This window comes from Oryzias latipes, chromosome 19, assembly GCF_002234675.1.
Source record: "Oryzias latipes chromosome 19, ASM223467v1".
Taxonomy (NCBI): domain Eukaryota; kingdom Metazoa; phylum Chordata; class Actinopteri; order Beloniformes; family Adrianichthyidae; genus Oryzias; species Oryzias latipes.
Window position 1 is genome coordinate 1,683,196 of NC_019877.2, and position 23,307 is coordinate 1,706,502.

Consider the following 23,307-nt stretch of genomic DNA (forward strand, 5'->3'; position numbering starts at 1 on the left):
TAATGATGAGGGTGAAAATGACTCGCCGAACGTTTGAGAAATACAAATGTACAATAATGCAGTGTTTTTCAACCAGTGTGCCGCGGCACACTAGTGTGCCGTGGGAGATGGTCAAGTGCGCCGTGGAGAAATTGCCCTCATTAACTGATCTAAAAACATTTTCCATCTCCAGGATTTCAGCTCTGTGTTCATCCAAACAGGCCCTGATAAAACACTGAGAAGTTAAGAATATGAAATATCATAAAATAACTTTTTTTTGTGTTTATTTGATTCTATTAAAGACATTTTGATAAGAATCACGGTACCGCGATTTAGCTGCAGCTATAACTGTGTAAGGAAAAGTCCCGCCCCTTTAACTGTCTCCGCCAATCATTCTTGAAGGCTTAATCACATGTCATCATTCTGACCAATCAGAAGTGGTTAAAGTCTTCACTTCCTTGTTCTTAATTCTGCTGATAAAGTCGCTCAGTTCTAACAAAACCACCAGCTAAAGCTCGTCTTTAGCTGGTGGTTCATCTCTTAGAAAAAGAAAGCCGCAACTTCCTGCTTTTTCTGCCACAATTATCACAAAAATGCACGTGAGATTGCGCTGAGGGGGGGGGGGGGTGCTGTCGATCAATACAGATCATGAATTTCTGCTTTTTTTTTTTTTTTGGATGCTGGTGTGCCGCGGGATTTTTGTCAGGGTTAAAGTGTGCCGTGGCTCAAAAAAGGTTGAAAAACACTGCAATAATGTAAACAATATCAGAAATATCTGCAAACCTTTCTGACTTACATAAAGCAGGTGTTTTGAAGATCATCAATCAACTCTTTTAAAAAAAAATCTAAACACAACAAATAAAGGCATTTACTCCATATACAGTAAATGCTTTTCACAACTGAAGCCTTCAATGGGAATCAAACCTGCCACTGTGAACAGGAAGGATCTGACTGATGTTCATTCTGTCCTGCAGGAGTCCTGGACCACAAGGACCAGAAAAAATGTTGGTTTCAGCAGTTTTCACGAAAGCCGCTGGAGGCTTTGATGATCAGTTTTTCTTTCAGGTTTATTGGTTGCTTCTTATAATCACAGAAATATAATCTGGACTTAATCTGTTTTAATTCCCATAAATGAAATAAATGAAACTGTCTACCCCCCCCCCCGTTAAAATAATAATAACTAACACCTAATGATGCTTCATGGCTTCAGACTTTTCCATTGTTTTTTGGTTTGCTTTGATGAGAAATCATCATTTGGAAGGATTGTGGGGTCAAATTAATCTGAGAATTAAACTAACCATAAAAAAGTATGTTTCCTGTAATATTTCGTTAGAAAATGTCAGGCCAGAAGTGACATTCCAGTTTTTTTTTAGAGAAACTGCATGAGAGCGAGGCCAAAACTCTCTGTAAATGAACACTTTCTGTTAAACTTAAATCTCTGCAGACTTTTCTGGACATGTTGGAGAATTTCATAAGATCCTCTGAGAGTTTCTTTTGCACTGAAAGGGTTCAGCATCAACTATTCTCTGCAGTTTTTTTGGGGGGCGTTAGAGCCGAACCGCGTCATTCTTTCTAGGACTAGAAGGAGAGAAACCCCCCCTGCCATGTGGTTCTGCTTTTTCTCCCATTTCTAACGTGAAGCAGGCGTGAGCCGGGGGTGGAAGCGGCCGGCTGAGGTGAGGGCCAATTCCCTGGATGGCAGGAGGGAATGAGGCGGAAGGGAGGAGGAATCGCAGGAAAGCTCTTCAAATGATCCTCATTTAAGGTGTTTTAAATGAGTTTGAGTTGAGGTTTGTTTGGCCTCCTGCTCTGCTGAGAGCAAAGACGACACCTGCTTTCAATTTGCATCTTCTCAGCTGGTTGTGGTTGATCTGATTATTACTGCATATAAGCCCCTAGTTTTCCTCTGTCATGTCACGGTTGGAGCTTTTCTTTTCAGTTGTGATTTTTTTTGTCATTTTTAATGATTTGTCACCTTTAAGTTTGGTTTTTCGCTCCAGTTTCTGCTGCATGTGTTTCCTGTGTGTTGGTGATCCATTACTTCATCTCCTGGCTGGCAGTCCAGTCAAAACCTTTTCTCAGTCTCTAGCTGAGAACAAGAGTTTGTGCATAAATTTCCATAGTCTGACTCCAGCTCAGAGGATTATGACGAGGCCAAACTTTAGAGTCGGGGGCATTCTGTGTCTTTGTGGTCTCAAATCTCTCAGATTTTCCAAACACTGGATTGGTTTTCAAAATTTCTCAAAGGAAATTTCTTAAAGGATCTGTAGTCAAAGCTTTGCTGAGAAATCCATAAGGGCCTGACGTTGTGTAAAATATTTGGAGTTTTATGTCAAGATAAAATAACATTTGTTCCTTTTCCACCATCCGATCCGCAGAGAGCAGAGAAATGAGATTAATGCACATCTCAGGAATGTAATCCAGACCAACAAACTTCATCCAAGTGACGGTTTGACAAATGAAAGCTGTCCAAAAACTTTAGCCAGGAAAAGCCAGAAAATAAGTAACATTCAGTAACATGTAAATAACCCACAAAGATAACTTGAAAACATGAGAAATGTTGGTATTTTACTGTTAATCTGGATTAATGTTCTAAAGACACTCAAGAGGAACTTTATGGAAGGAGAGCATCACCAAACATCTGGACTCAAACTAGCAGGAACCAAGTAGGGTGGTGGTGGTAGTGTGATAATGTGGGGCTGCCTCACAGGTTCATCCTGAGAAGGTCTCATGCAGGCGGTCATATGAAAGGCAGCAGAAGACGGACGGAAGGAAGGTTTAGCCTCACGTGACTCAGTTTAGATCAAAAAGAGACTTTTGGACAAACATGGATCCAGTTTGAGGAAAAAGGAACAGAGGAACATCTGGACTAATGTTCTGATGAGACACAACAGGAACTGTAGGAATAAAGGGCATTCCAAATATCTGAAGTTCAACTAACACAGACTTTCAGAATAAAAGTCTGACAAGGTGGTGGAAGTATGATGAGCTGGATGACCTGTTGAAAATGTTCATTTCCCTGCAGTAAATGGAACGTTTAACAGTGGCGTGAAATTGCATCTGAGTTAAGTAAGAAATAAATGAGCCAGAGTTTGTCAGATGAAAGGAGAATGGAGACGTAACATCATATAATGTGAGAAACTATAGAAATGAAGCTGCCTTTTTTATTTTTTAAAGTCTTTTCAAGCTTCAGTCGTTCAAGCAGCATGAAAAATATTTTGCAATTACGTCTCATCTGATATCTGGGAGTGCTTTAGAAGGCGACTGTTCGAGTGAGCTGAGGACGACTTTAACAGGATAACGCGCTGCCATCAGATCCTGTGAGGTGCAGAAACGTACGTGATCTCCGGGCTGCGGCCTCATCAGAGACACCTGGTCGTAGCCGCGGCGGAACAAAGCCCAGATGGCATCCAGCTTACCCTGCAGAGGACGGAGGAGAGGTCAGTGTCTGCTGCCCCACCCCAAACACTGACCCCCCCTTAAAAACACACAGGATCACAGCTGAAATAATACAAGACCCTCTGCAGGAGTTTGAAACACACAGTCGATCAGAGCGTCTAGATATGAAAACCGCTCCTCCGGTTGTCTTGCTTTTCAGGATCCTAACATCCTTCAGGTTTGGGATGTTGATCAAACGGTTAACAAATGCTGACATTATGGGATGTTTCTGTCGGCTGCCCCTCACCCGGATGGGAGTGTACCACTTTCGGCTCTGAGGCGGCTTCTTCGTCTGAGGTTTCTTGGGTTTGGGCTCGTACGGTTCGTACTCCTGCTCTGGCATCTTCACCACTGCATTCTTGGGCTTCTCCAGCTTGGCCCCCTCCTCGGTCGAGCCCTTCCCCCCCCAACGGACCTACAGACAGAAAAGCACGGCCAGAATTAAAGCTGTGGCTGCGCTTCTCAGCTGGGGGTTCCTGTCGTCTCATCACCTCCATCCTCTTGATTCCTCCGATTCCTCTTCCCCCGTAATACGAGGCGTCCACAGTGGGCCACTTCTTCTTGGGGAGTCCGTCGTCGTCATCCGACTCCTGAAAGCAGAAAACGCTCATTTCTTAATGTTTGACTTCAGAGAAAGAGATCTGAACTTGTTTTTGAAAGATTTTCCTGCTGTTTTATAGGCTTTTGTTCTGAAATGAATGACAGGAAGACAAAGCAAAGATGGAGGATGGAGAGCCTCAAGGATCTCGTCTGGTACCTCTTTGTTTTACTCATCATCTAACTTCTATAAGCTCCTCTTTTAATCTACTCCTCATTTTATTCATGTCTCTTAATTTGAAACACTGAAGGATTTTCCTTTTCCTCTTACTTTAATTTAAAGTTTGACTGAAACTTCATTTGGTTGCATCAATATTTTAAAGGTGAATGTTAAATTCTCTAACAGAAAAAGGCAGAAGATTATTTTTTGTTTGAAACGACAAAGTACCCCCCCCCCCCCCCACGTTTTCTTTTACTTTGAAAGAGTTGCTGCTGCATTTCCTTATTTCAGTTTGATGTTTTTATAAAAAAAGGGGTGTTTGGACTCACAGGTTCAGGGGGAGGAGGTGGAGGAGGTTCCTTGATCACCTATGGAGAAGGAGGAGAGAGATGACGTCAATCATTCCCGCTCGGTGGAGCTTGTCAGGAGCTGGAGCTGATCCGTGGAGCTGATCCGCTCTTCCTCACCACTGTGCAGCAGAGGGGCCAGAACCACCACATGAACAGCAGAGCCAGCAGGAGGAACAACACCAGCAGGGTGATGAGGAGGATGGTGCCGTCAAACTGCACGGGAAACACAAGCCGTCAGGCGCCACGGACAGACGCCGCTCATCGTTTAAACACACGACAAACACAAAACATGAAGGAAAAGGAAAAGTCTTCGGCGGAATTCAGCAAGTTACTTTCAGATTACTTGCTACTGTAATCTAAAGTAATCCCCATTTGCATCGTCGTTACAGAACTGAGACCACTTTTACTTTGAAATTCCTTTCTTTTTTACAGAAATAGAACGTAAAATCTGAAAGATTTCACATTTAGCTGAGAGCCACTCCTATGGGGTCAAATGAGGATCAGCTGAAAGAAAATAAAAACAAACAAATTGTATCTTTAAAAAAATGAAATACATTTTTAAAACAGTTTTAAACATTGTGAACTGAAACATTTTTAAAAACCTGAGAGAATCTTTGTGAAAAATTTAAATTAAACTTGAAAGACATTGTAAACTTCAATGAAAAAACGCCAAATATCAGCTTCTCAACTCCATGTTGGCTTTGGGCTCCACCCATTGTTACATCATCAACACATCTAAGGTCAAAGCGGAGTCTCTGATTGGTTGACATGACGCATATTGTTTGTCAAAGTTCAAAGATTTGAACTCTTAAAAAACTCACTACTGCCAGACCGCCACACCACACCCACGCACTTAATGCGACCTTAGATTACATCTGTACAATGACTTAACATTGAAACTGGACGCCATGACGTGTGAATGGCATTTGGTGGGGGCGTGGCTTAAAACACTTGTTAGCGTTTCTAAAAGAGTTTAAATGAGACATTAATAAGGCATTTTTAGAAATTTTATCAATGTTATTTTTTGATAAAATGACTTGTAAGCGACTAATTAATATAACTTTGTCCTCATTATAAGTATATTTGCTTTGCAGCCCCTCAATCTAAACCATGATGTGTTTTTTCACAAGACTTCCTTGGTAAACACAACTGCTAATAAAGGCTTCTAACCACATTGTTAAGCTTGTTAATATCTCATAACGAGGTTATTAAGGAATTATAAAGCGCTTCCCAATAATGAAATAGAAGGGTTTTTATTTATGAAGGACTTATTATACGACCACAAAAACAAAAGTATTATTACGACATTTCAAGTCGTAAATTTACGACTTTTTCTCATAAATTTGCTAGATTTAAAGTCGTAAATTTAAAAAAAGGTTTTTTGTTTGTAAACTGGCCCTAAAACTCTGTTTTTTAATGGATAAAAAATCTTAAAGTGATGGACCGCCAGCTTTCTTTTTACCTTTAAACACCCCGGGTTGTTGGTGTTTTTGACAGCTATAGAAAGTAGTGAGTCTCTAATAAAGTTACTGAGGATTCAACGAGTGAACGATTCCTCCCCTGAAACGCGTTACTACTGTAATAGATTACTTTTGCAGTGAGGTAGTAATTGGCTGTTGAGGCTATTTGAAGGCGTTTTTTTCCTCGACGCAGGAACAGCAAGGACGTTAACGCACATCACCGCCGCTCTGAAAGCCAGGAAGGCGTCCGTGAGCCAAACACGCCTCTCTTTACCGACACAGATGAGGACCACATGTGCTCTTCCTCCTATCTATCTTGGTGTGGAGACAGACCGTTCATAGGGGAAAACCGTTTTCTGTGTCTAATATTAATGTTTACAGCAGAAGATTTCGCCCTAATGCCGTTGGTTTGTGGCCAGAAGCCTCTAACTGCACGGGTATGTCGACGCGAGGAACCACAACCATCTTCATGATGTCACTCGCAGCTTCCAAACCGCTTTACCTTTGATTTGGTTCCACTGAACTCTAAATCTTTCTGCGTGTGGTGCAAGAAGGAATATTGACAGTTTGCTTGCAACTATTGCCCTCTAAAAAAAAAAAACAGGACCCTCTCGTAGTTGCCCCTCCCCCAGAAAAGAGGCTAGTGGGGCAGAAGATGAAGGACACAAAACAAAGCCTTCCAGGAAAAAAAGGAACAGCTTCCAGGAAAAGAGGGGAAGCGGCTCCAGCCTGGACTTACACACTCCGTGGTGGTGATGTGAACGTTGCTGCTGATGAAGGACAGACCGTCATTCATGCTCACTTGGAGATAAATCACCCTGAGAGCAAAAACAAAGAGAAGACATCATCACAGAACCGCCCGGAGGCTTTGAGGAGCGACAGAGAAGGGCTCAGAAAGGAAAGAAGCTGCAGATGTTTCAGAACTGAGCTCTGCCAGGAGGATTCCTTCAATAAATAAAGCCCTTTTTCTGTCGCGTGCCTTGGATTCATGGACCACGTTTTACTCTTACAAGAGCAAATTCAAACCAGATCCAGAGGAAAAAAACTTGTAAATCTTGAACATCAGTAATGAGATTTAAAACAGTTTTTGTACCTTAATTTTCAAAATAAAAGCTCAGATTGCATTGAAAAAAAGTGATGCTTATTCATCTAAAAATTGTCCAACAAATGTATTTTTCCCCGTCTGAAAGTATTTTTTTTAATTAGACAAGTTCAATTTAGCAACCTTTTGTCCTTTGTTAACTTATAAAACAATGTTTTGAAATTTAAAATCCTCAGAAAACTTAAACCAGCAGAGTTGGGGAAACTTTTTTTTACAGATAAACCCCCAGCGGAACCGTTCTGTCAGGGCCTCCTTCTTCAGGACAAACATCCTCTGCTGATGCTCCACTGCAAACCTCGTCTGTTTTAAAAGCCCCCCGCCCCCTGAGCAGTGAAAAACAATTCTGAGAATTTCAGAGCGAGCCCCAGTGACCCCCGCGGGGGCCTGATGTGGTTGGGCTCTTAGAGACACGGATGAAAGGCGTGTTTGGGTGTAAAGGGGGGGTGGATTATGGAAAAGTTCAAGCGTCAGATCTGTCTTTAATCCGCCTGCAGACCAAACTTCAGCAGAGCTGGGACGGCTTTGTGGAAGATCCTCCTGATCCCACATCTGGGCGACACAAACTCCTGGCACCTATTTGGAATTTTTTTCAAAATAAAACATTTGTCCTTCTGACATTAAAGAGGCCAAAATGAGGAAAAATGAGGACTTGAAAGAGCTGTTTTTAAAGTGAAATCAGGAAACTCCTGGTTTTTGTCCTCTGTGACAGCAGCAGCAGCAGGAGTCTGTGTGATAACTGGGAGTGGGTGTTGGTCATGTTTGTGGAAGTGTTTGAATCCACACAGACTGGAGGCTTTCCAGCACCAGCAGCTGTCTGAGGAGATGAAACGGTCTCCGTCTGGTCTCTGAAGCCAAGAAATCCGCTGGTTTGTTTGGATCATTGGATCTAGTTTAGGGTTTTCTGGTTGAATCATAATTCAGTTTTAAACTATCAAGCATCCAGGTCCTGAAAAAGCCCATATTATAACACTACCACCACCATGTTTGACTGATACTCTGACACATGCCGACCAGAAAGTTGATTTTTTTTTTGTCTCATCAATTTACAGATTAAATTGTGGCCCAGTGGTGCAGTGTCCTCCTGAATCAGGAGGTGTTTGTGCCAGTGTTCGGCAGCGGAGCGGCCACCAGTGTGTGAATGTGTCTGTGACTGTAAAGCCCTTCGGGCTTATGAAAGAAGGTAGAAAAGTGCTACATAAGTTTACGCCGTTTACCATTCTGTAAATGTGCAGACACCCTGTAAATGAGTCCTGAGTGTGTTTTGCTTTTGTTTTTCACTTGAAGAAAGCCCATATTATCACACTACCTCCACCATGTGTGGCAGATACACTGATGTTCTTCTCAACATCTCAAAGACGGGGCCAAAGTTCTGACGGGGGTATCTAAGTTGTCTGTGATGGCTGAAACTAAAATAGTTCAAACTTTATGTGAAAATGGAGACAGAGCTAAATTCCATCCATCCATCCATCATCCATCCATCTATTCATCCATGCATCTTCAGAACCCGCTGAATTCCTTTCAGGGAGGCTGCTGGAGCCTATCCCAGCTGCTATCGCGTGACAGTGAGGTCACCAAGGTCACCCTGAACAGGTCGCCAGTCTGTCACAGGGCCACACATGCACACCTATGGGCAATTTAGAGCCACCAATGAACCTATGGAGCATGTTTGTGGACTGGGGAGGGGGGACAGGAGAGCACAGAGAAAACCCCCGAGCACAGGGAGATCATGCAAAGAGAAAGGACCCAGCCGGGATTCAAACCAGGGCCTTCTTAAACTGAGGAGATGGAGTTAACCGCTACCCCACCGTGCAGCCCCAGAGCAAAGCTCAGATTTAATCAGCAAAGGAAATATGGATTGATGTAAAGGAAATGAGATTTATTGTTACCTAATTCTTGTTTAGTTATTTTAAATATTTGGAAAAATACAATTTTGTTGTTAATTTTTTTTGTTCATTTAGTTTGATTTCATTTGTATTTATTTTGACTCCTTATTCGATTAGTGAAATTCGCCCTGTATTCCTAATTCTAGGGCTTTTTGAATGCACATAACTGCAAGCAAAGCAACATTTTCCACATGTTTCTGACCCTGCAGCGATTGAAAACCTTGTTTTTTTTTGGGGGGGGGGCTTGGTTGAGATCCAAACCTGAGCCTGAGGTGGTTCCTCCGACGTAAGCGGCTGCAGACTTTAAAGAGCCGGCCGGCCTCTGAGCGGCTTTGATCAGACACAGATGAATGAGAGGCGGCTGACATGTGGACATGTGCAGCAGACACAAATAAACGACAGATACGGAGAAAAAGCAACGGTGAGGCTGACAGGCGGGCAGAGGAGAGGCTGGGGCCGGGTGGAAAAAAAGGAAAAAAAGGTGCCACCGTGGCACAGGAAGGGGAAAAAAAAGGTGGAGAAATGTGGGAAATAAACGAGGGGGCTGGGAAATGTTCAGACACAGAGGGAGATTTTTCTAAAAATGTAGATGAAGGAATGAATCAAGGGGAAATGTAAAGGATAAAAGCTGACATTATAAAAGAACTTTTGAGCTCCTTCATGTGGAAAAACAAGAACCCGGGGGCTGAAGATTTCTTGCTTGATTTTGGACTAAAAAGGGGCCTAAAAGTAAACAAAGAAAAAAACAGAACGATTATCAAATTGGTAGTTTAATAACTAGCCAGTGTGCTGCACTGATTCTCAGACAGCAGCTTCAGAGACAAGAAATCCAAAACGTATTTAAATTGTTTTTTAAATCCTTTCCCCTCCCTTTCTTGTAAAGTGGGCCAGAGACATCAGTCTGATCAAATTAAAAACCGCAGCTCCGCCCTGAATGGAAAGAAACTAAGAGCTCCACCAACAAGGTGAAATACTTCTCAAAGCTGGGACTTTCAGCCATTTCTCACCACTTAGGGGAGGAACAGGAGGTTTAGCTTTTAGCCGACCAATCATGACGAACTACTGACACTTGTATTACAGATAACAGGAACTGTTTGCTTACATTTTTCCCTGCACAGAATAAATGCAATCAAATTACCCCAAGTGCTTTTTGCTGTGAAGATCCAATGATTTAGGAATGACCACTCTGTTAAACCTTCTAAAACTTAACCAACTCTGCAAGTGGTGCCACGTTTAAAACTAAACACAGCATAAATGTCTTTAGTTTTTTGCCTTTTTAAAACAAATTGTTCAAACGAAAAATTTGAGAGTAAAAACCTTCATTGAAGGTTTAAATCCAGTTTTTTTATCCTCCAGAGTAAATGGTTTACTTCCTGCTCTGACCAAGTGAAGTAAATTCGGAAGCCCTTGTTCGCTGCCATGTTGGAACCCGATGATGCCTGAGTCCTCGTTTCTATGGCAACCACTCTTTCCAATCAGGTGTGAGCTAGTTGGAAGGCCACGCCCCCACCACTTGAAAGCAGGCTACATGGATTCCGTCAAACGTTCAAAACGTTGGATGTGAAGGTCTTAAGGCACCACCTACTTTTACTGAGGCATCTGATTGGCCAGTTTATAAATTAAATAGCCTGCAATAATTTAAAAGTATCGTGGGAAAAAAAAAGTCTTTTTTTTTTTTTTTTTTTTTAACTTGTCCTGTCCAACAGCTGGGCAGACAGACGAGAGCTGAGGGCCTCTTGTGTTGGACATATTTTGCTTTAACAAGAGGGGTTATTAATCTTCTGACAAACCAAAGGTATGTCTGAATAAACCCCTTTTGTAATTGAGGCCAAACTTTATTAATTTCAATCATGTCTGAAAATCTTTGGTGTTGGACCGGACGGAAAAGGAAAGAGGGGAAGAAGAGAGAGGGACGTTAGAGAGAGGGGGAGTAGGAGGGTGATAATAGGAGGGGAGGGGGGATAAGACCATGAAGCAGCATAAAGCAACAAGTTTACTGGTTGTTAATCATTATGGTAAGGTTCAAATGCAGTACAAAAAGGGCGGGGGCCGTCCACACACACACTCAAATGTTATAAACACACCTGCTAGCTGCAAAAATGTCCACCTGTCGACATGTACACAAAACAGATAGTGTTCACACACGCATACTTATGCCTTAAAACCAACTAGTGTGAAATATTTCAGTCATTCAGTCATGCAAGCTATTAGTGCAAAGGTGAGCTAACACCAGTGCTCAGGTGAGGTTTTATGTTCTTCTAAAATGGATGGTGGAACGTGAAAAGAAGGATGGAGAGTGCCCAGCCATCCCCACCCCAAGACCCCCACCGCAGCAGCAGCGGCAGCCGGAATCCCCCCAACGCCACACGGTAACCGGCAGGGAACAACCGCCGCCCGGGCGACCAAGCCCGCCACCCAGGCCAGGGCCAGCAGGGCCGCCGCAAGGCCCCCAGAGCCAGAGGCCAGGGAAGCACGGAGGGAAAGAGAGCGCCGCCCCAGCCCAACCAGGAGAGCAGCCCCCCCGCCGCGCCGGGAGAACCCAACGCAGAGCCCCACCGGAGAAGGACGCCCACAGCCCCAAACGAGCACCCCACCACCACCCAGGAGTTCCGGGCATCCCCCCGCCCCAACCCCAGGTACGAGCCAGGACCCCCCAAGGGAGACCCGCTCCGCACTCCAGGCAGCCATCCGCCCGGCCCACGGTTGGTCCAGGGAAGAGCGAGGCAAGGGGCCCGCCGCCCCCGCCACGGAGGGGGGAACCCCGGGGAAAAAAAGAGGGCCCACAAGGGGTGTTATAAATATGGCCCGACCAGGCTCGGCCACAGTTGGAAATTTGGCGGGGCCCAGCACTCAGGAGCAAGGACCAGAACCCACCCCCAAGGGACCAGACACCCCCGGCTCAGATGTAATGTGAACTCCCCCACCGCGCGGAGAGAGCACCGCCGGGCCCAGGAAGCCGGCAACCCGGGGACACGGCCGCCGTTGCAAAGGGGCCCGCACCCCCCACCAGGGAAGAGGCAGGGGACAGATGGACCCAGGTCCCACCTTCCTTGCAAAATGTGTGTGCGTGTATGTGTGTTTGAGATGGTGTGTATGTGCATGTGTGTGTGTTTATGTTGGGATGTATATATTGAGGGGGGAGGGGTGTGTGTACTAAGGGGGGTGCAGTTAAAATTGGCAGGTAGGGCACTAAGGGGACATCTCCTGATTACTCACAGTGACGTCCCCTCACCCTCCCCACCAAGGGGCCCTAAATGTCTAAGGTGCGGTTAAAATTGGCGGGTAGGGTGCTAGGAGGACATCCGCTGCTTGCTGGCAGTGATGTCCAAGCACCCCCCCTTCCAAGGGCCCTACATGTCTAAGGTGCAAATAAAACCGAAAGAGGGGGGGCCCACTCCATACGGCAACCATAGGAGGGGGGCCACTGCCTAGTAAACCCCCCCCCAAGGCTCATCGCAGGCTAAGCCCCCCACCCCCTCACCCTATTATGAGGTTATATGAGGAAGGGGGTAAGTTGGGGACAGCTGATAGACTGTCCCCCGGTGGTCAAACAGCTGTCCCCCGCCCCCGCCCCCCCCCCAGCAAGGGGGCCAGGCCCACCCAGCCCAGGGGCCCCACCCCCGGAGGCGCCGACACCCCAGGCCCAGCACCACCCCCCCGCCCCCACCCCCAAACGCCGGCCCTAGAAGAGCTCTGGTCAGGCCTCGACGGGACCGAGGCAGCCAACCGGCCGGGGAAACCGCCGATGGCCTCAGCGGAGACCCCGACCCGTCAACCCCCCCTGCCCCGTACCAATAGTGGACCCCCCCCCTCCCCCAGAATGCCCCCCCACAGGTCAGGGCCGACAAGACCCCCCCCACCCCCCCAGACCCCGCAGCCGAAGCGGAGGACACCCAGAGCGACAGGGGGCCCCAAGAGGGTTGTCCCGTCCCGCCCCAGAGCCAGGGAAGGGCCGATCCCAGCCCCAGGCGTAGATGGGAAGCCCATCCAGCGCCGCTGGGCCCCCCCCCCCCGAGCAGCCCTCCCCGCCAACCCCCCCCAGCACAGGCAAAGGGACCACCCCCCCAAGCCAAGCCAGACCACCCCCCCACCCCCCCACCACGCACCCCCACACCCAAGCCCAAAGGACCACGCAGCGCCCCAGCCCGCCCCCACCCAGGGGACCCGATCCCCCGACCAACGGAGCCCCCAACGACCCCCGCCAGGCACCGGAGGCCCCGACCCCCACCCCAGCCCACGGCAGAAGGGCAAGGAGCAGCGACGACCAGGCCCCCCCCACCCCCTAAGTCACGGAGTTAGCTATGGGAGACCAGAGAGACCGAATTCTTTCGAAGTTACTTGAACTTTGGGCTGACATTTTTTCCAAGCTGATATGATCAAGCAGCAGATTTCTGTGTTGACTTATATTTATATTTTTTTTGCTTTTCCAATTTATTAAAATAGTTTTTTTAGCAATACAAAGAGTTGTGAAAATGATAGAGCCTAATCCTCCTTCTACATCGATGGCACTCATGTCACCAAGCACACAAAGTGACGGTGAAGCTGTGATTGAAACCTTAAGCCAGACTGATAGATCGGCACATACCTGCTGCCAGAGAGCCTGGACAGGCGTGCAGAACCATAGTGCATGCATGTAATTGTCGGGTAGATTACTGTCACAGTGCTGACAAATGTCTGAGTTACTGAGACCCATCTTGAACGGCCTCTGTCCAGTGTAGTAAATTCTGTGAAGAGTTTTGAAATGGATTAGCTGCAGATTTGGACTTTTTGTCATTTTAAAGGTGTTTAGACAAACTTCTGACCAAAAACTTTCATCTGTGCTGATGCTCAAATCCGCATCCCATTTTGTTGTCGGAAGTGAAATATTGTTATCTAAATTGCATAAAAGTTTGTATATTTTGGAGAGAGTTTTATTCATTGAGAAATTGATCAGAGTGGTAACTACATCTGGTAGCTTTAAATCGTTGTCTCTGTATTTAAACTTTTTAGTAATAATTGATTTAAGTTGCTGATATTCCAAGAAGTTATATATTCCATGTTTGTCTTGAAGTTCCTGGGGAGTTATGAATCTTCTATCAATAATTATGTGCTCTAGTTGTTTTATGCCCCCTGCTTGCCAAGCTGGGAAGTGGATAATTTTTTTGTTTATGAGGATGTCTGGGTTGTTCCAGATGGGTGTCATTTTGCACGGTTGAATTGATGATTTTGATATTTTGAGAAATTCCCACCAGGCTGTTAAAGTGCCATTTATATTAATACTTTTGAAACAATCCTGTTTTTTAACTATTTGACTAATAAATGGAAGATCTGACAGGTTGATCTTTCCACATAACGCCTGTTCCAAGTCTAACCATGAGTTGGTTTCTGGATTATTTTTTAACCATTTTAAGATGTATTGTAATCTATTTGCAAGAAAGTAATTGTGGAAGTTAGGTAATTCTAATCCTCTACAGCTTTTTGCAGATTTTAAAGTTTTTAGACTAATTCTTGCAGGTTTGTTGTTCCATAGAAAGCTTGATATGGATGAGTCTAATGTTTTGAACCATTTTAATGGCGGTTGTGTGGGAATCATTGAGAAGAGATAATTAACTTTGGGTAAGATTTTCATTTTTACCGTGGCTACCTTGCCCATAAGGGACAAAGGCAGGTTGGTCCAGCGTGTTAGATCGTCCTGTATGTTTTTCAGTAATGGGGTGTAGTTTAGCTGCACCAGTTCTGAAATTTTGGGGGAAAAATAAATACCTAGATATTTTATATTGCCTGATTTGACTGGTATTGTGAGTCCTTGCTCCGCATTACTGTTCAGTGGTAATAAAACAGATTTATTCCAATTAATGGAATAGTCTGATATAGAAGAGAATTCATTAATGATTGTTGCCGTTTCATTTACAGAATGTATATTACTTAAAAACAGTAATATGTCATCTGCATAGAGACTAATTTTATGATGGCTGTGTTTGGTTTTAATTCCTTTAATACTCTCATTCTGTCTTATTGCTGCAGCTAGAGGCTCGATAAATATTGCAAAAAGAGAGGGGGAGAGTGGGCAAAAAAAGTCTTTTAAAAAAGGTATCAGCTCAAGAATGGTTATTCTGACCAGTAGAATGACTGAGAAACAGCTCTATAGATTTTGGCTTCTTGGCGCCGGCAGGCAGCTCCTGCTTGGATCACCGGGGTGGAGGAGTCACTCAGTCCTCATATCCGTTAACTGCAGTAATAGTCTTTTAGGCTCTCTTCTATGCAGATGACACTCTTGCATACAAATGAGAGTGTCATCTGCATAGAGGCCTCTGAGGCTTTTGAGCACAAGAACAACTTGGTCATCTATGGCCACATAGCCTGCATGTTGTATATTATTGTGCTGACCTTATGGTAACCAGAACAACAGAATGGATGAAATTGTGCTTAGGAAACATGATGTGTAGCACATTTCCCAGCTGCAACAGAGCGAAGTCCAAGTTCTGCAGCAATTACCACGACAACAGTGCAAATCAAAGAGAAAAAGATTTAAACGTTAAAAATAAAACATTTTAAGTGCTGATAACTGATTTTTTTTTCCACAAGTGACCATGGTGTGAGTGAGATGATACCCTTTGAGGTGTCCATTATCAGAAATGAATGGATGCCTTCTGACAGACATGCCTTGTCCATTTCTATTCATTTCTGATATAACACACCTCGTTGGGCATTATCCCTTACTTAATCTAAGTGTTAGCGTGACCTGGTTCCTATTTGACCTGGTTATCAATCTCATGTGGCCTGGTTTAAAAAAGAGGCAAACATGTAAAGCAAACAAAAGAACAGAAGGGGGTTGGTGTTACAGTGACATGAATGAGGCTGGATTTGTCAATATTTGAGATATCTCCAAAATAAATGTCATTTGTCATTTGTCAATTTATTAAATCTTTAACTTTAAAAGTTCTCTGAGTATCAGAAGGATCTCCACAAATATTATGATCAATTTCTACATTTTTAGATTGCAACTGCATGACTCCAACAACACATGGGTTGAGTCCAAGTTCCTTCACTACTCACTGTATAGAGCGCCATGCAGCACGTTGTAGAGCTGTCAGAATCTACAATTCCAAAATCCAATGCCCTAGAAATTTCCCAGAAGTCTCTGTGAAAGACAGGTGTGCATTGATGCTCACTACCACAATGCATCACGCTTGAACAATTTTTGCCCCAAAAATGTATTTAATTGTATTTTTTAAATTAAACATCAACGTTTTCATCTTCAGAAGACAGTGGATTCATAAAGAATCGTCGCAAAAAGATCACATCAATGAAATTTTAACTTTGTAAAATTGATGATTCGCCGTTTGAAAAAAACAGTAGTGAGTTGGCTTTCCCTACATCGTTTTCTAGTAGTAAGGAGTTAGGGTGGGAATTCGGACACAGCCACGGACATTTTACCAACAGAAATACATTTTTCCTGTAATTTGAGAATTAGATTTTCTATACGTGAGATTTAAGCTGAAAGGAAAGGGTTAAATCTCTGTACAGCCGGCGGTTCGTCACACGTCACTGAAAGTTTACAGACTAAAAACCTTCTTCATCCTCTCCGCCTCAGAGTCTGCAGCCTTCCTCCTTCTCCCGGGGGGCTCGGTCAGCGAGGCCCGAGGGTTGTTGACGTTGGAGCCATGACAGGTTCTGAACGCGGAGCGGCGAATGATGAAGAGCGGTTCTGGTCGCTGCCAGAATAAGGTGGTAAACGTCACACCAGTCTTAGCTGTCTCAGCCCTTTATCTGCCCTCATAACCTCCACCAAAACGCATCTCCATTTCAGAATTGACATCCAGAAACGGAACAAAAATCAGAGCAAATCCCCTTTTTTATTTAAAATATATTTACTCTGAAACTGACGTAGAAAAATGATTTTCCCGTCCCAAAGCAGCATCCCAAAAATTCTACCTTAAGGTGCCTTTGAGCAAAAATTTGATCCCGCCACAAAACCAAAAACTCACCAAAATATTCATGCACCTAGCATCTGGGGAAAACGAATTTTTGACATTGTGAATGACCCCACCCAGAAAATTATGACATCACAACACAAGAAAATGCAAAAAAAACTGCAAAATTTTTTTTAAAAAAAATGAATGAATGAATGAATGAATGAATGAATGAATGAATGAATGAATGAATGAATGGGGCCAAAATCTCTAATGGGCCAAAAAAAAAAAAGGTAAAAAAGTAAAATCCACAAATGAAACCAAAACACATGTCAGCTATATCCAAAGAAAGTTTGATAACTATTATGGGATGGCCACAGGACCTAAGGCTTGGTGGCTATTTTGTGGTAAAGTGTAACATTTGTCGACGTACACATTTTCCCTCAATTCGGGAATCACCTTTTGCGCCATCTACAAATTTAAATTCCTCTTAGGATTTTGATCTATCGCCTTCTCACTCCTCGAGCATCCTTAGAACCCTAATCGGTAACAAATGTTGGTTTTAGATTGGTTTGTAGATTTCGAGCGGGGCTAGCGTGGCGAGCTCACAAAAGTGGCGTTCCCCTGTAGCTCGCGCATATTTTTTACCAGAACACGGTGAACATTTACTAGACGAATCGTTGGCTCAACCTGAAAGAAACAATATGACATTCGATGTGATCACATCAGGAATATGGTCGTGGTTAACAAAAAACCTCCGTTGCCAAGGGAATATAAAAGTTGACTTCTACCGATTCTTCTAAAAATGACATAGATCTGTTCGTCACCCCCAGGCGACCAAAAGATTTAATGGTTGCTATGGAGATAAAACCAACAGAAAAGCTGCCATATAGAAAAGTGTGTTTCTTTAATGAATTTGTTATGTGCTGCTCTGATCAGGGTGTCAGGGGCAGAAGGAGCTGCTCAGTCAGTGAGAATAGGGTAAAAAGGGAAAATACTTTACATACATTAAGCTCTTAAACTGCAACCATTTCAGGACTTCTGCAGAAGGAATTCTAAAGCCTTCTAAGACAAAAGAAATTCATTAAAAAAAAAATAAAAGTGTAATTTAATCATCCAAATATTCTATGGGCAGCTTCTGTTACCGGCTGGACTTGGAGGAGGAGTCTCAGTTTCTAGCCTTGCTTTTGTGAATTTTGGATCTGTTCTGTCAACAGAAAAGCATCTGCCCTTGTTTTTACTGCCCCGCTCTAATTCAGGACAAATGCATGAAACCTCAATGCTACAGGAGCTGGCACGGCCACAGAGGGCCTTGGATCTGGCCTGCCTGTGCTGGGATTTAGGGGGGAAAAGGAATGCGGCCTCGGATCATAAAAGCGGCTGATGTATGGCAGCTTTTCCCCACAGGTTCTGAAAGTGAACACATGTTCCAGAGGGATGGGATCTGTGCAGCCCACTTTGAAATATGGACCTGAAATGAAGTTGAAAGGAGACTTACTTTCCGACTTCATCGACGACAGGAGCTGGACACAGCAAGAAGGTGTTCTCCACGCCGGCTGGCTTTTCATCTGGAGGGTCAACAGACTGTCAGGTGTTTTGATGTCCTGAGGATGCAGCTTTCTAACGCACACGCCGACAGTGAGGCAGGTCTTCACTGACAGATTTACTCACTGACTGTGACGGTGTCGTTGATTTTGAAGCTGCAGAGCACCTGGTTGATGTTCCTGGCGTGGAAAAATCCATTCCCCCTCACCACCACTTGGAAAGACTCTAAAAAAACAACACGCACATTTTCCCCATTTTTGACACAACAAACATCTATTTTCCTCAAACTGCAGCTTCCCTCTCGCTGTGGTTTCATCTCATAGGCCCTGAAACTCTGCTCCAGGAGCCCCTCCTGCTCTGGGAGCAACCTGAGGAGGTGCAGACGTGTGGGTGAGTGTTTTCAGAGATGCCCACCTCCTGCACACACGCTGGAGGGCTCTGCTGCCAGGATCTCGATGCAGGACTTCTTAATGATCTGGAAAGCAGAGGCCCGACTGTTACCGGAACATTCTGAGATCAGAACTAACGCCGACATGTTTCTCTGACCCATCACTTAAACGCCATTTCTGGAGCCGTGTTGACGTGAAGTCATTAGAAGATCCTGCTGCATGTGACTATTTAGGAACTAAACAAATAAATTACAAAAACACAAACTAGTTTTGTTTAGATGAATATATTTTTACACTTGATATGAGATAAAACTAATTTATTGGTTACTTTGCAGCAATTTTTATAGACGATAAATCTCGCTGAGTCATTTAATCCCAACCATTTTATTTTAAGGCATATCTTTGATGAAACAAGTTTTTACTCATAATTTCCATATAGGTTCGACAGTTTTATCTTGAAGTGTGTAAGGGCTCATTGGGACAACCGTAGCCCTCCTAATGCCCCTTAAACTGGAGGGGTAGAGAGAAGAATTCAGATTTGGCCAAAGTGTTTGTAGCGCATTTTTGTCTTTTAAAGGATATGACATCACAGCTTATTTTAAGGGTTTATTGAGACTGGAAATATCAAGTCCGCTTGATTAGGTCCAGATCGAGTCCTGAACGTTGCGTTTGGTCTGTATTCAGACTACCGTCTACCAGAGATTCCTATTTGGAATTAAAGCTTGTAAACAAAACCATGTGACTAAAGATCTGTTCAGTCATTGGCCAGGATTTATGATTAAATGAGAGAAAGAAGCTTTGCGATCTTCGTCGGGATAGTTCAATTCTTCGACGTCAGGTTTAACACTTTCTACTTTGGTACAGCGGAGCCGTGCTGCGAGGCGTTCACTGAGGTTATTGTGCTGAACTTCAAGCGAACCAAATGTGTCCAGTCTAAATACAACCAAAGAAATCTTACCAAGACAGATTCTACTATCTCCATTGGCAGATTTTTCCCTTATTAGAAGGCAAAATGTCTTCTACTTTAGATTTGTAACTTCTTGTCTTGTGCAGCACATGTGTCACTCTTTTAGGGGTCACGGTGGCTCATTTTTTAAAAGGCGTTTCAACCTCAGAACAGTTTACCTTATTTACTGATTTAGACACACATTTTCTTTCAGATCTGCTGTTTCCCAGTTTGTGAGCTCATGTTTGAGAGCAAACGGCTCTCGTGTTCAGTCTGAAAGGCCGATGTGTTCGGAGGAGAAGTTACCGAATCAATGACCCCCCCTAGGGCATGGAAACCCCCCAACACAGGAAACACGTGCTCGATGGTGTCTGCGATGGTGGCCAGCTGCAGAAGGGACAGAAAAAAGGGAAGATATGAAGCAAAAACGAGGGTCTGGGGCGGTTCCCGTGGCGGTTTCGGACTTTTCTTCACCTGCGTCTCATTGAAGTCCTTCACGCCGACGCAGTACACGGTCGCTCCCAGAGACCGGGCCTCCTCTGCCTGGAGGAACAAAGGGGCTGAACCCAGTCTGCTCCCAAAGACAGTCAGAACATCCTGAAGGAGAACGTCCTACCTGCTGCTGCGCCTTGATGAGGTGGTTCTCCAGAAGCTCTCCGTCTGTCAAAGCGATGATCACGCTGGCTGTGCCTGGAAAAAACAAAACCACAATGAGCTGCTGCTTCCTCTGTTTCCTGAAAAACGTTTCAACTATGGAGGATTCTTACCAAAGTTTTCCTTTCTGATCTGCTCATTTGCCTTTAAATGACAGAACACAGGTTCTTTTGTCAGCATCAGGTTAAATATTCAAGCGGGAAAACCTGAGGAGCAACACCTACGCTTTGAAACCCAAGGTCCATGAAGGTGTCCCCTCCAGGCTTCTCCTTCCTCAAAGCGTTCAGACCCTTCCTGATCTTCTCTCTGAGGAGAAATGAACGTGTTTTTAGGACGACAAAGAGCCTTCAGATGTTCTGACCTTCCATGTTAGAACCAACCTGTTTTCTGTCAGTTTCATGATTGTAGAAGCCCTGGAGGAGAACGTGATGAAGGACATCCTCAGCATGGGACTGAAGGAATAAAGAAAAAAAAACATTTTTAAAACTGCTTCCAAACATCCCAGCAGTTTTTAAACAAACTAAAATTATGCAAAGAAGTAAAAATATTTTAAGTGACTTTAGCTACAAATGTGTTAAATTTTTATTTTATTAAAAATTCTTCAGTATTCTTTTAAATTATTTTAGTATATATGTTTATTAATTCTTTTTTAGTGCTTCAAGGTGATACGTGCAGAAACATTTCAGTAAATGGAAGCAGAAAAACTGCAAACATCCAAAAGTGTGAAAAATAAGAAAGCAGAGATCCAGGCTACATAGATAAGCCGCTGGAGCTTCACAGGTGCAGTTCTTCCTACAGGAAAAGATGCTTTAGCTTTTCTAGTTTACCTTTTTTTTGGTTAAATGATGTTTTTTTTTGTACCTTTTAAACTTCTCGGCTAAATTCTCCACAAAGTCGTTGATTTCGTCCCAGTGACCGATGACGCTGCCAGACCTGAGGACCAGAGACAGACGATTCAGCAAAGAACCAGGAGGAAGACAGTGAGAGGTCGTTCAGGATCAAAGATCATTTATGCTAACGGTTTCTGTCTTTATAAATATGAGGATGATATGTGACAGTGGAGCCACACGGTCTCCAGATCTTCAGTGTTAACTCATATCAGACATGAAGATCAGGATTTCCAGCATGTTTCTCAGCACAGTGAAGCAAAAGAGGCGGGTGCTCAGGTCTGGAGAACACTTCCACCCCCTCTCGGGAGCCGAATGAGACCCTGGAGGCTGAGTAAGCAACCCCCCCTCTGAGATGACTTCAATAAAACCCAGTCACTTCCTCAGCTGGCTTTGTGTGTCTGGGGAAATTTTATTAGGTGTGAGTCTTAACGGAGGGGGGCAGGAGTCCCAGTCTGACCAGTCCACAGTCAGTTTGCTAACGCCGAAGGACGACTTTCAAATACCAGTAAGAACAAGCAAACGTTGCTCCGAGTCAGTTGGATGCAGAAAAACCAGAGTGGGACTGGACTGGTATCCCCGTTCCCACCTTGAGCTTCTCTTCTCAGCGCGTCAGCAGCCCTGAACGCCACAAAGAGGTCCAGACATAACAAACACCATGAAGTATTTCAGATATGCTGTGCATGTCATCTTTTCCCTGTCTGACAGATTTTAGGAGCCAAATGAGGCTCCGGCCGTCAGCATCCCTGAAGGAGCGGCACAAGAATCAAACGGAGACAGAAACACGTTTGGTTTTCACAAAGACGCCATGATGCCGTTTCACTGCCTTCAGGACACCAGAGCGATTTCTAACATCAAAACCTTTTCAATAAAAACCCTGTGAAAGAGGTCCTCCATGTTTCCTCTGAGAACTTTGATACTGAAATGTTCTCCTGAACCACAGATTTCAGACTTTCTCCTCAGTTCATTTTTGGAATTTGCAGTCTTTTTGGAAACATGTTTTCCTTTTTAAAATCATTGTGTTCTTCATCTATTTTACATTTGAAGCTTTTGTGTCCAAAGCCGAGATCCTCAGGGACGTATAAGAACTCCACAGAGCAAAAACAATGTAGTTTACACAGAAGCTCAATAAAAGAAGCTAGCTGAAAGAATGTCCAGCATGGAGGTGGCAGTGTGATGGTGTGGGTTTAGCAGCTTCAGGACCTGAGGAACTTGGTGGAGAATAACTATCTGGGCATGACGATCCAAACAAACCAGCAAGTCCGCCTCTGAATGGATCTAAAAGAAGTTGGAATACGGTTCTGGAGTTTTCTGGTCAAAGTCTGGACTTAAAACTGTCTGAGATGGTGTTAGACGACCTGAGCAAGATGTTTCCGGTGGAAAACCCCTCAACGAAAATCTTGATTTTCTGAATATTCTGGATTTTATTTGGTAAAATGTTGTTTATCTGAGTTTGTTTCTAAAAAATTCAAAGAGCAGAAAACAGGAAAGTGAAGCGGCGAACCGCCTAAGTCTCCCAGACTCGACCGTACGTTCAGTTTTGTGTATATTTTAGCTTTGATCAATCCCAAAGACACAAGGACATCGTCAGAACGTTTGGTTCTTCTGACTGTGGAGAAGTGGCTGACGCTGCAGCGGCGCAGACGAAGACCTTACAAGCTCATGACAAAAAAAAAAAAAAACCTCTGGGAAGAGGAGGAGAGCGTTCAGCCTCAGGAAATGTGCAGCGCAAACAGAAAGACTCACAAAAGGGCTGAGAGCGCGCACGCACGCACACACACACACGCACGCACACACACACGCACACACACACACACACACGCACACACACACACAGGAACAACAGCTGCCAACATCTTGTGCAATTTGTTCCATTATAGCAACAGATGAGGGAAGCGGGAGCTGCGAGTCTGGAGGAGGCTGCAGCTTTGCAGCGTCCATCTTTTCGGAGTGTTTTTCTAAGATGAGGTGAATCTGAGGACGCCTCTGTCTGGTTTGTGAGGTGCCCCCTCTTTGTCTCAGAAC

General features: G+C 44.3%; 1 protein-coding gene and 1 long non-coding RNA gene across 2 annotated transcripts in view; one reads left to right on the forward strand and one right to left on the reverse strand.

Moving 5' to 3' along the window:
- Nucleotides 1-23,307, reverse strand: part of LOC101163475 (anthrax toxin receptor 1-like) — a 33,147-nt gene that overhangs the window by 3,320 nt on the left and 6,520 nt on the right. The window contains exons 2-17 of the mRNA XM_023949465.1: nt 21,257-21,328; nt 20,776-20,847; nt 20,620-20,701; nt 20,509-20,539; nt 20,358-20,431; nt 20,216-20,284; nt 20,048-20,128; nt 18,821-18,881; nt 18,533-18,631; nt 18,360-18,429; nt 6,724-6,802; nt 4,642-4,737; nt 4,504-4,542; nt 3,909-4,007; nt 3,665-3,832; nt 3,319-3,399 (exon numbers count right to left, since the gene is read on the reverse strand). Coding sequence (XP_023805233.1) covers nt 3,319-3,399; nt 3,665-3,832; nt 3,909-4,007; nt 4,504-4,542; nt 4,642-4,737; nt 6,724-6,802; nt 18,360-18,429; nt 18,533-18,631; nt 18,821-18,881; nt 20,048-20,128; nt 20,216-20,284; nt 20,358-20,431; nt 20,509-20,539; nt 20,620-20,701; nt 20,776-20,847; nt 21,257-21,328 — 1,273 coding nt within the window. The remainder of the gene's footprint in view (nt 1-3,318; nt 3,400-3,664; nt 3,833-3,908; nt 4,008-4,503; nt 4,543-4,641; nt 4,738-6,723; nt 6,803-18,359; nt 18,430-18,532; nt 18,632-18,820; nt 18,882-20,047; nt 20,129-20,215; nt 20,285-20,357; nt 20,432-20,508; nt 20,540-20,619; nt 20,702-20,775; nt 20,848-21,256; nt 21,329-23,307) is intronic.
- Nucleotides 1,572-5,698, forward strand: LOC111946402. The gene is made up of 3 exons (XR_002872109.1): nt 1,572-3,419; nt 4,098-4,170; nt 4,506-5,698. It is a non-coding gene; the product is annotated as an uncharacterized LOC111946402 (long non-coding RNA).